The 12,664-nt window shown below is 37.3% G+C and overlaps 1 protein-coding gene across 7 annotated transcripts in view; it reads right to left on the bottom strand.

Annotated features, from left to right (window-relative positions):
- The window catches only part of CCSER1 (coiled-coil serine rich protein 1), a 1,112,896-nt gene that overhangs the window by 390,285 nt on the left and 709,947 nt on the right, over positions 1–12,664 (bottom strand). The window contains exons 10-11 of one of the 7 annotated variants that reach the window (XR_005292660.2): positions 6,504–6,630; positions 2,545–5,215 (exon numbers count right to left, since the gene is read on the bottom strand). The exons of 5 other annotated variants lie outside the window; for them this stretch is intronic. Coding sequence is in view for 1 of the 2 variants with exons in the window: in XM_038400042.2 (XP_038255970.1) it covers positions 5,135–5,215 (81 nt within the window). In the remaining variant the exon portion in view is untranslated. Of the gene's footprint in view, positions 1–2,544; positions 5,216–6,503; positions 6,631–12,664 lie in introns of those variants that run through there. One more of the 7 variants, XM_038400042.2, reaches the window with a different exon arrangement.

Raw genomic sequence — 12,664 nt, 5'->3', positions numbered from 1 at the left:
CAGCACTGCAACCCAATCCTGGCCTGGTGCAGAGAAGAGATTCAGGGAGCTGAGGGAGTGAGCCCATCTTGCTGTCATCCTGCAAGGGCACCTCTTGTGTCCCGCCTGCAGATGTTGCTCCTGTGACTTCGCTGTCCCTCAGGGCTGGGCCTACAGCCCGGCTCTGGGCATGTGACCCGTAGTGCAGGATTGCAACACTGTGCAAGTTTGGTCCTCTGCACAGTCATGATGGAGGGTTGGGCAGGTCAAACTTGAGCTGCATTGCGACCCAGAGTGGGGCGGCCCAGGCCCGACAAACATGAGCCCTGGAAGCTGCAACTGCAGGTTGAGTCACAGAAAAATAGATTTTCCCCATTTATCTATCTCTGACTTTTTTCCCCACCATGACAAACCTGCAGTCCTACTCATAAGAAAACTGGCCCACGAGCATTCCTCTCACAAGCCTCAAAGGGATTTGTTTGTCTACACAGAGACCAAGACAAGAGCATGACCCAGGGTACTTGTTCCTTCCTGGTTTTCCCAGCTCTGTTAATTTTTGTACTTGGAGCAGTTTACAGTTCTATGACTACTCAGGGACCCACTTTTCATTTGCTCCTCTTTGTGAGCTGCTAAATGGTGGCATGTACATAGAGATATAAGATGGGAGGAGGAAAATATATCACAGAATAGAAGACAAAATGTGAAAATATGATGCAAATGAAAAATACCCAGACAGCTTGTTTAATGTAAAAAGAAAAGGAGTACTGGTGGCACCTTAGAGACTAACAAATTTATTAGAGCATAAGCTTTCGTGAGCTACAGCTCACTTCATCGGATGCATTTGGTGGAAAAAACAGAGGAGAGATTTATATACACACACACAGAGAACATGAAACAATGGGTTTATCATACACACTGTAAGGAGAGTGATCACTTAAGATAAGCCATCACCAGCAGCAGGGGGGGGGGAAGGAGGAAAACCTTTCATGGTGACAAGCAAGGTAGGCTAATTCCAGCAGTTAACAAGAATATCAGAGGAACAGTGGGGGGTGGGGTGGGAGGGAGAAATACCATGGGGAAATAGTTTTACTTTGTGTAATGACTCATCCATTCCCAGTCTCTATTCAAGCCTAAGTTAATTGTATCCAGTTTGCAAATTAATTCCAATTCAGCAGTCTCTCGTTGGAGTCTGTTTTTGGAGCTTTTGTTTTTGAAGCAAATACTCACCAGCAACCACACACCACACAACAGAACCACTAACCCAGGAACCTATCCTTGCAACAAAGCCCGTTGCCAACTCTGTCCACATATCTATTCAGGGGATACCATCATAGGGCCTAATCACATCAGCCACACAATCAGAGGCTCGTTCACCTGCGCATCTACCAATGTGATATATGCCATCATGTGCCAGCAATGCCCCTCTGCCATGTACATTGGCCAAACTGGACAGTCTCTACGTAAAAGAATGAATGGACACAAATCAGACGTCAAGAATTATAACATTCAAAAACCAGTTGGAGAACACTTCAATCTCTCTGGTCACTCGATCACAGACCTAAGAGTGGCTATACTTCAACCAAAAAGCTTCAAAAACAGAAATGCATCCGATGAAGTGAGCTGTAGCTCACGAAAGCTTATGCTCTAATAAATTTGTTAGTCTCTAAGGTGCCACAAGTACTCCTTTTCTTTTTGCGAATACAGACTAACACGGCTGCTACTCTGAAACCTTGTTTAATGTGTTAGCTGAATGCAAGTACAAATTATTACTACTAGCAATATTGTTCATCATCAGTGGACAGAATGCTGCAACAAGTTAAGGTTATCATGCCACATTTGTGTGTGTTTTTTAAAGGTAATTGTTCTCAGGACTGGGGAAAATGCTCATATACAATCAGAAGAGCTAATTTTTACAGCAATTATGAGTTTTTGTATTGCTTTATGTTTCCATAATAATGCAAATGAACTGTTACATCAATACGTTTTCTTGCTTAATTCTCTGTAATAAGAAGAGGGGAATCTAATATGGAATGACATCAGAATTTTACTTTTGTATCAACAGTTACCGCATCAAAACAAGCCTTAAGAAAGGCACAAATTAATCTGTTCTTATGTTAAAAGCAATTTTATAGATCAAGAGCCTTTTGTGCTTACTAAGATTCAAGAGAGTTTTTGAGACGTTTCTATCTGTTTAATTTATTATTGTTGTTACTCTGACTTAGGTGAAGATATCTGATTGTGTACCCTAGAAGCTGGCTGGAATACCACTCATGTCAACCATGATTTTTGCAGAACGGCTTTGTCTTGAACTTAAGAGTAACAGAAGACATCTGGGCAAAACATGAACATGAATAGTTTCTCATTGGTTTATACTCAGATATGAAATTCGGGAAAAACAAAGTAAAAATTAAAGGATAAAAGTTTAAATGTATTGGAGGAGTTGGGTGACTTCTGGATAGGGTTGAAAATATGTTACTTGCGCTTATTACTCCATCAAGGCTCAAATGTCATGCCCAACTTTGCATTGTAATGACATTCACAAAGATCATGCCCTCCACCATAATAGTTTTGGAAATGATAGTTCAACATGTAAACGGGATTTGCTGTCCTTAAAAAAAAAAAAATCTTTTACTGGAAGTTATACCTTGCAAAAGCTGCTGCATATCAGGACTGTAGATCGCACACAGGTAAAATGAGACTATATTCTAGGAAACACTACTTTATTTTATTATTGGAACCCTAAATTAAAAATGGGTTACTTTCCAAAATCTTCTCCGATTTATTGTACTTGCTGATTCACATCTGTTTCCACTCAGAAGTTCTCCTTACTGTTTTAAGGCAGAACACAAACCCAATTGCCAAATCACTGCAATGACCACCACTCTTTTCTTCTTCTAGGTATTCTTCTTCTGCATGGGCTAGTGTTTGTGGCATGAGAAACATGGTAAGTATGAAAAAAGCACGGCAAAGAATAAAAGGGAATGGAGCTGCAATAATTGTATTCCCATGACGACTACAAAGGGGAGTGAGACTAGAAAAGGAAATAAGAATGAACTCGAGAAAACAAGTGACAACAGCAAAAGAGAAGAGGAAGTTCAAAAGAGAAGTGTCAATCTCTAGGTGATCAGTTCAATGGTCTTGATTTATCGTGTACTTGTGGCTTATTCGGTTCTTGAAGCAAAATAAGTTAGTTTAACATTTATGTAATAATCCTATTGATCTTCAGATGCTCCACAAAGATAATTATTTGTCCCAGAACTAAACTAACAGTAAAAAGAATATAAATGATACTTACTCATAAGTTAAAACATTAATATTTTGATGTGAAATCTTGGCCTCAGTGAAATCAGAGTTTTTCCACCAACTTCAATGGGGCAAGGATTTCACCATTTATATCTTGATTCAAGTGAAGTGCTGTGCTTCTCCCATCCTATGCAGCATATGGACAAGTATTGTGATAACAGACAAACCTTCTAAATTGAATTTGATGGGTGTGTACATGAGTATATGAGAGAGAGAGAGAGAGCGAGTGAGCAATAACTCACTCCGTATAAATGATGTATAATCCCACTGGTCTCCACTTGGGTACGGGGGGGGTCTGTGTTAGTAGATCCTGGAGCAAAACTCTTGCCTAAAAGATGATCCTGAGAGTCCAGGGATCAGAAAAGCAGCTAACCAACATAAAAGATAAGAATTGATAAATATTGTCACCTGTATTACAGTGATCATATATACAAGTCAGTTAACATAATCGATTATATAGAACAGTCATATTATTTTGGAAATTTTTTTTTAAAACTCATTTCAGGCACCTTTAAAGCCAAAAGGTGATTTTTATTAATTCAAGTTTAAAATGCTAATTTTTCAAATTCAAGATTCCAGAGGCTAAACAATAGCTGATGTTCAATAAACATTTTCCTCATATACGCTATGGTCATTATAATGATACTGTAACAAGATGACAGAATTTGTCTGTAACTCCACATCAATGCCTAGTACAATGGGGTCTTGGTCTATGACTAGGGTCCCTAGACACTATGGCAACACAAATATGAATAGTCATCCAGGTAGCAGGTGATGATTGGAAAGCATTAAGAGTTTTTTCGCTAGTCAACCTGGTTATTAGGGAAGTAGGAATGGCTCTCTGTGGGGATAAAAGACAATCCAAGTTATAGTAAAGCCAGATAGCCCTACGTCAGGAAGTTTAGGAGCAGCCAAGCCTGGGGAGAAGGTTTGGGTTTAACTGTGTTACCTTATGTTGATTTCTTTGGTTAAAAAAACCTCAAAAGGATTCATTTGAACTTTGCCTAGTGAGTACAGATTTTTTTTTAAGGATGGGTCCAAGAAGTCACCTGCGGGGTCTACATAGACAAATACACTTTTGTATAATCTCTTAAGTACGGCCAGTGAATACAGTTTATAGTTCATTCATCAGCTTCAGTTGCACTGTAAAAGATGCCTCATGTAAACTGAAACTCTTAGGAAAAAGCGCAGAATTGAAGGACAACAAAACAATGGTTCCAATGACTTCAACACAAGCGAAGAGTACTCTGTACCCTAAAGGATATGGCCTAATGCTTCCTTAAAAAAACAAGTGGATTAATTCTGACCTCCCTTACGCTCATGGAAATCCACTGCATACGAATAAATGTGGGCAGAATTTCACCTGAAGATTACAAACCATTATTTATACAAGAAAATGAATATGTTCCCAATACATCATGCATTTAAAGGAGTTGCTGTTGCGTTCATTACTGATGGACATCTATTACTGCTACAAGACAGAGAATAAAAGTTTTCCAACTTAATGGTTCATTTTCATAAGACTGTGGACTTTTAAAATATGTTCTCTCATCTCAGAGATTCAAGGGTCAATAGACTATTATTTCTTTGTTATTTTTAATAACATAGCTGTACACAATTGTTTTATTTTAGATAATGTTTTATTTTAGATAATGAATAACTTGATAATTTATTGAGAAATTTAATAATGCAGATCTAGTCAAAAAGTCTTATTTTTGATAATGCAAAGCTTATCAAATAGTAATATTTTGCAAGTTAAGTAAACATCGGAAGTACTGGTAAATCGAGGCTCATTTAATATTCATCAATATGTAATTAAATCCGTAAGCGCAGAGTGTCCAGATGCTGTTTTTTAATTTAATAATGTTGGAACCAATGAGATGCTGATTGGTTTGTAAACTGAGCCGTCAGTACATGGAGAATTCCACAGGGCCTTTAAAAAAAAGGAAAGAAAAGAAATGAAATCTTAAAAATTAAAAAGATTCATGCGTTGATGGTAACAAATCAAATAAATCAAAAATGTGCATTACAGCTCCATGGACTCTAAACAGCCCATGCAGATACTTACTATGATACAAATAAGAAAGCTTTCAAGCTAATGATAAATGAAATGATTACATATAACTCTCTCAAGTATTCCTGCTCATGCTGATAATTTTAAGAGACATTACAATTAAATAGAGCATAATCAGGAAGGCCAAGGTGTTAGATTTATGTTGGAAAGAGGTCAGAAGAATGAACTGGATAAATCCCGTTAGCCCATCTCTAATTTCTGAGATTTCTTTGAGTTTCACAGTGTAGGGGATTTCTATATGTAACCTGCCCACTACATGAAAATATTTTCAGATGCTGATTAGACTCGATGGGCAGTAGGTAGTTCTCTAATATTTTTTTAAATACTCATTTTTAGCTTCTATTAATACCAAAGGAAACAAAATCACATATTACTTTGAAAAACAGTGGTAATCTGTGACTCATTTCTGCAAGGTATTAGCCAGTCTTCTGAGCTGCAGCATTCCCCTAGCTCCCATTGGCTCTTTACTAAAGAACAGTCAGCATCAGGATCAGCATCAGGATCTGAATGTAAAACACAAACTAGATAACGAGACTACAATTTAGCATTTCCCTTAAAGAGAAGTTAGCAAATAACTTTTCTTAAAACAGGTGTGCATTTGCTTGTAATGCCTTCATAGCAACCTGAAATAAACCTTGTTAGCAACTTGTTTTAACCTTTTACATTTGGCAAATGTCAATATATTTAATGGCACAATACCCCTAAATGGCTTTGTCTTGTGGTTTTCCCCACTTCATTTTTTTAAGTTTATCACTAATTATGTGTTCTGCACAATGCCAGGAAAAGGGATGATAAGTTGTGCCCCATTGGCATATGGATGGCTTAGTATAGCAGTACAAAATATAGTAGAGTCCTGAATTCACATATCCTGCTTCTTTCTTTCTTACTTTAAAATGTGTTTGAGTGACGGAGTGGGGACTCTAAAAATGTTTTAAATCCAGAGACCCTTGTCCACTTCATTAGTACTAAATTATGCCAAGTTAAAACTTTTCTAAGCTAGTTGGCACTGTCTGTTTATGAGATATATAAAAAAAATGCAATTACAATACATTGAAAATATAATTAAATATCAGCCTTCATATAAAGCATCCTAAAATAATAAGTCTCAAATAAAAAATAAGAATAGGAATTAAAGAAAGGACATTACTCAGAAGATGAAGATTTCCAAACAGGTAGTCAGCGCAAGCGAAAGAGTGACCCTCAAATCATGGAGAGCTGCAAGGAGCAGACAGAGATGGCCAGCTCAGGATGAGTATTGCCTGCAATAACAAGTTCTGCAGGATGAAGAAGAAGAAGAAATAATATAACTTTTTAAAAAGCCTCCAAGTAAAAGTTGCAGAACTTAGGAGTGGTAAAGTCTTAACATTGTAGGGTACCCTAGATACTACTATGCTTCAGTACATTAGAAGTGTGATTTCTGTGAAATCTGCAAGGGCAAAGATGGAAATGAGTAAGATGCAAGGAACAGCAAGCCCATAGCAAGTTTTGAGAACCACAAAGGAAATTTTAGGCTCAATTTTTATTATAACAGTTACTTAGTTATGATGGAGCTCAATAGGGACAAAAATCCCTTTAAACATGGAGAAAACAGTACAGCTGTATCATACATCTGTTCCTTTTATTGATCTGTAAAAAACAGGGTTATCAGTCATCATCAAGAAATACATTACTAAAAGTGTTTTAACTGTGCCTTTATTTACAGAACTAGTCAGAAGCCAGCTTGTGGAAAACAAATGGAAACAGAATATTGCTAATGTTCAGCACCGCTGGAAAAGGTAAAAGTAGCCTCCTTATATGCGATTTTGTCTTCTTTAAATGGGTACATGACACTCTAATAGCCCAATGCATGTGGGTCATCAGCACGGATTGAATTTGGGGGAGGCATGTGTTTTCGGTATGAAAGTTCCAGGTTCAGTCCCTCCTGCCAACCCTTTTTGGAGGTCATTGCCAAGTGGTAACTCGTATGTAGAGTTGAACTCTTATATACATCAAATATTTGGGACGGGCTTCCTTTGAAAGAGTAACACTCCAGATATGTGAATTATGTCTCCTCCAGTGGACAGTGCACAACAAAGGCTTACTAATGAGACCACTAATGCAGTTACTCCTTTGGTAGAAAGCTGTGCTTTTAGTGCTTAAAGTACCAGTTTTATCTCCAACAGGGTCAATATGTGTGTGTGCACATGCATATCCTTCCACCCTCTCTTCCATTCAGAGGAAAATACACACACACAGATAAAAATCTTCTCTTAGGAGCAAACATACTATGATACATTATACAATATTTTATGTTGTAATTAAAAGAAAAAAAATTCAACAGCAGAAAATAACCCACAATGTGAAAAGCACTTCTACAGTAGAAACCATCATGCATCCACACATTGTATATGGAAAGGTACAGACAGAGGTGCAATGTGACACATCAGGGCACAATTCACACTAATAGGGGGCTGTGTCACCCCTGCCCTACAACCATGGGTGCCTTAAAATGATTTGCTCAAGTAGCTCCCATATGGGCCGTTCACAGCCTTTCAGCCTGCAAGCCACACCATGCTGAAAAGTCCCAGTCTTTTTAATCTCTCCTCATATGGAAGCCGTTCGATACCCCTAATCGTTTTTGTTGCCCTTCTCTGTACCCTTCCCAATACTAAGATATCTTTTTGGCTCACTATGAATACACCATAGTGATGACAATCAGAGAAATAAACTGCTCAGCACATCAAGATAGTCTGCCAAGAGCTTTAAAGGGGTTTATGTTCTACTGTACATAGTATAAAATATCAACCATATGAATTTCTGGGTGTAAACTACACACTGCATCACTATATTTCAGGTTGGGTGGAAACAATGAGAAGGTATGAATAGCTGCAGGGCTGAAGAAAAGGGAGAAGACTGAAGGTATGTGAACTGAGGAACAGTGCCATACTTCAAATAACTGTCCTAAAATTACAACAGTAATAAGGATCCAACTCCCCCCCCCCAGTAGGTTTTACTTTCAAGGTCTAAAAATGTTCTTCTGATTAGATCTTGGCATGATTTCTCTTAATGAATTCCTACTCATTATGATCCAGTCTTGAAACCTCCTTTCTTTTCCATTACCTGGTTTCCCTCAGGCAGCGGGGATGGCAAACAGTGCTGAATTATGGATGGCAAGGATGGGCTAGCTATGGAGACAGACCAAGGCTCATGTCTCCGGATATGAAACAGCAGCATGAAAAGATTTAAAATAATGAGTGAATCTTAGTTCAGTCCTTCTTAACAAATGGGGTTATCAAGTGAGTTATTCCTGTTTTAAAATGTCTAATGTAATCCACATCAGATACTGGTATTTAAGTCCAATGTTTGAGTGCGTTAACTGTGAGGAAGTGAGCTGGGAAGTGTTTCCTTTTGAAATTAAGGTATATCATAACAAATAGCAACTCAATCTCGAGTAAGTTTTGAGAGACCAAAATGACTGTATGATGCCAAGTGCTGGAGAAATACATCATAAGGCCTTTTAAAAATTACAGTTATTAAGCTACATTCTTAGAATTTAAGAGAAAAAAAACAGCACTCACAAATTTGTAACATGATGATGCTAAATACATATAATTAAAGATTTAAAAACAAAAAAACAAACCTACACCTTTGTAATTTAGCAAGTCTGCAATGTGCAGTTAAATCTATTTCGCTACATTCTCTACTTGTATAAATCTGTGTGGCTCAAGTTCAACTAAAGATCTGGCCCACAGGTTTAAGAATACCTGTCTATACACTTATCTCTAACACCATTTTACACCTTCAGTAAGTGCAGTATCAGGAATGTTACTCATTTTAATACACTTTGTTTATTAAGCAAAATCCCACCAACTTATTTGCCAAAATCATAGAGAGGGAAATACCAGAGAAGAGAGACAGCAAGAGATGTACAGTCTTACAAATGCATATATTTTCACAATAAACAAAACTAACTCAGGAAAAGTGGTCAATATTGCACTGAGAAAAGTCAAGTTAGCTACAGTAGGTTTGCACTTAAAACACAACCTTCCCAGTGCTCCCAGTAGAATCATGGCATCACAATGATCTGGCCACCATGTAAATTATTAAAAGCTCTGAATAAAAGATTAAAATGCATTAAAAGTTACATTAAAAGCTCCAGATTTTCACTTAAACCTCCAGGGGACAATCTTCGAGAGCTACAGATGTATAAAACAGTCAAAGTAGAACTAAAACCCATTAAACAGACATGCCAAATTGCCCTTAGGTAAGCCACAATACAACTATTTACCATCTTGGTTTTGGTTTCTATATGAAAGCCATTTATTAGCTTACAGATTAATAGACGTTTTCCTTGCTACCAGTTGCAGGATCGGGCACCAGTATACATAATAAGTACAGTTTCACTGTGTACGTTTATTTAAAAAAAGTAGCTTCCACATATATTTGCTGTTAATATAGTTCAGTTAAACATTACTTTAATTTCTTTAAATATCAAAAAAATTGTGTCAACTGATCTTTCCACAAAGCTTTTTCATTTCATTGGGACTTGTATAAAGGGGGTGAGGGGAAACCTCCCAAACCTGCATATTTATATTTTTAAAATAGCAAATGAGAACAAATCCCACAATGCAGACCTAAGTCACAAACATACAGCATCCAGAAGTGGAGACTGCTCTATTTGTTTCAACTCATAGCATCCAGAAGTGTGATTTTATGAAGTGCTCAGTATAGCCCTAATTCTGGTGAAGCCAATAATAAAAGTCCCATTGACATCAACATAGGAAGAGGCAGATCAAGACTGAGTGTTTTTGAAAATTTCACCCTACATGTATATGCCCAATTTAAAAAAAAGCATATGCAAATGCAACAGTGCACAACATGCATCACATGATATACAGTAACTTTCCATGCACTGTGGTATGCGTGACCCAAGGACCTTTGGATCGTAACTGGCAGAGAACACTGGGGTTCATAAGGGTGATAGGGATCCCCGGGTGTGGTATTATTTACATTTTAATTCAGAAAACTGTGTCATGTAATGTTTCCATTGAAAGCCTGTGTCATATAGGCCATCATAATCTGTGTGAAATGTGTGGATGAGATGTGTAAATATTGGAAATTATATTTTTCAAGCATTAGACATTTTACATATACAGCTTGGGCATGTGCAAAAGTTTGCATGCATTTCTGCACATCTATTCTGAAAACACTTTTCTTATTCTATAATTGTCTAAAACATTATCTATAACTAATTTTTGTTTTGCTCTAAATCTTCTATCTCAATCACAAATCCTGATGTAGCTGTAACACATTACTAAATTACTAAACACATTATTAAACACATTACTACTACATGGAAGAGTCGACATTCTGTGGAACTGGATCTTTCTTTCCTCACACATCATCAGGATATATAGGCTTCAGAACTAACACTCTGTATAACTCATACCTCCCTGCACCCGCAAACTCTTCCTCCCAGAGGGCAAGAACTGCAGGACACTCCCTTCAGGTGAATTTCAGAGTTTTGCTTGGAAACCGATCCCACGCCCAGTGATTATGTCTTTGGGAGGGAACAATATAGTCCTCGATAAAAGAAACTACAGTAGAGACACAGAATCCATAGAGTTGATGTGCACACACAATGCTGGTATTTGTCAAAAGGTAAAACAACAACTCATTTATAGCTAACTGTACAAAGCACATATTGAAGCACACTGGCAATAATAAATAGAGAGCACCTTCATTAAAATCATCCTGGTTTAATATCACCATTAATGGAAGCATAGGGCCAAATCCAAAGCTCAGAGGAGTAAATGACTTTATTGGGCTTGGATCAAGCCCATAATTAATTTTACCTTCACTAAAATAATATAAAAATAATTGGAAAAAAAACAGTTTAGAGTTATGTGGTGCACAATCAACATCAGTTTAGGGTACATACAGGTAAAGACAAAAGAGGGATAATCACACCTGCTCTTAGGGACTGTTATTTCAAATAGAATAAAATAAAGTACTTGACCACTCAATCCAAAAGCCAAGTAGTATTACTGTCTTAATTCCTTTAGCAATAGAGGCTGAGAGCTTCTCTATGATGGTTTGTTTCTTCATTCAAATATATTTTCATCAAGGTGGTATTTTCAGTGCCAGGGGTTATAAAATATTTACAGGATGTGTATATATGGTTTTGAAGAACCTATTTATATAGTGGACATAATCAGAAGAATCTGCCCTACAACTGAATGTAATCTTGTAATTGGCTGTATTGCTACTTGACTATATCTGTTAATCTTCCATCCTGTTTTAATAACCCAACTGAGACATAAATTATTCTTTGAACTCACAATAAAATAAGCCTGTGCAGTCAAAGGAAGGTGAAGGAGGTTCACTGGGCATTGATTATTTAAGACATATTCATCATTTATTTAGCATTTTCCCACGTCACAAAATCTGTGGTGCTGACAAACCTTTCTGAGAGATTCTGAATTTGTTTTTAAATGATTCTCACTACATGCCTTATAAAGCAGAACAAATTTTGCACTAACCGATGTTTGAGGTCTTGTCAATGAAAGTGTGCAACCTTTTAAACCTTTATATGCCAGCCTGTTTTCTTTAATTACATGCGAGTGCCCTCTCTCTCTCTCTCTCACACACACACACAATAGTATTTCACTTCCAATTTAGGGAGGTAGTAAAGCGGTCATTGTGAGCAAACAAGGGCAGTGCTACTGTACCTCATCATGAAAGACAGATTTTTTTTCCAGATGAACTGCACCATTTTATTGATATGGAAGTTGGACTAAGCATTTGGCACCACAGCTTAAAAAAAATCAGGAGGAACACTGTCATCATTCCTTTCAGTTCACAGATCTGCCATCGTCCTTGTATTTTATACACTGTTACTGCCTTTCTAAATGGAAACATCTGTGTAAATTCCTGGAGAACTGAACAGGAGAAAAGGAAAAGGGATAGAACATATGTTCCCCAACAGTCTACAAGTAACAGAGGATCACCAAACCATGATTCTCGCATGTGTTATCTTCAAAGGAAGCAGGACTGCTGGTCATTTTAGATGGTCAGACTCTAACTATAATTATGCTACACATTGCAGACAAAAAAGATTAACTAAATTAATCTCATTTAGCCACCTTACATGCAACTCTGTACTCGCTTATCCTTCTTCTTAGGGGTTGCTTCTTATATTCTGAATTTGTTCCATTCCTTCCCACCCTCCTGCCATACCCACCCCAAAAAAAAGTCAATGTCCTCAATTGCAGGACAGGTAATATTCTGTCCTGGACAACTGAGGTAATAGGTAAGGTACTATATGGC

Source organism: Dermochelys coriacea, chromosome 4 (assembly GCF_009764565.3).
Source record: "Dermochelys coriacea isolate rDerCor1 chromosome 4, rDerCor1.pri.v4, whole genome shotgun sequence".
In the NCBI taxonomy this organism is placed as follows: domain Eukaryota; kingdom Metazoa; phylum Chordata; order Testudines; family Dermochelyidae; genus Dermochelys; species Dermochelys coriacea.
The sequence above is the reverse complement of the archived record's forward strand: the minus strand, read 5'-3'. Positions and strand labels throughout refer to the sequence as shown.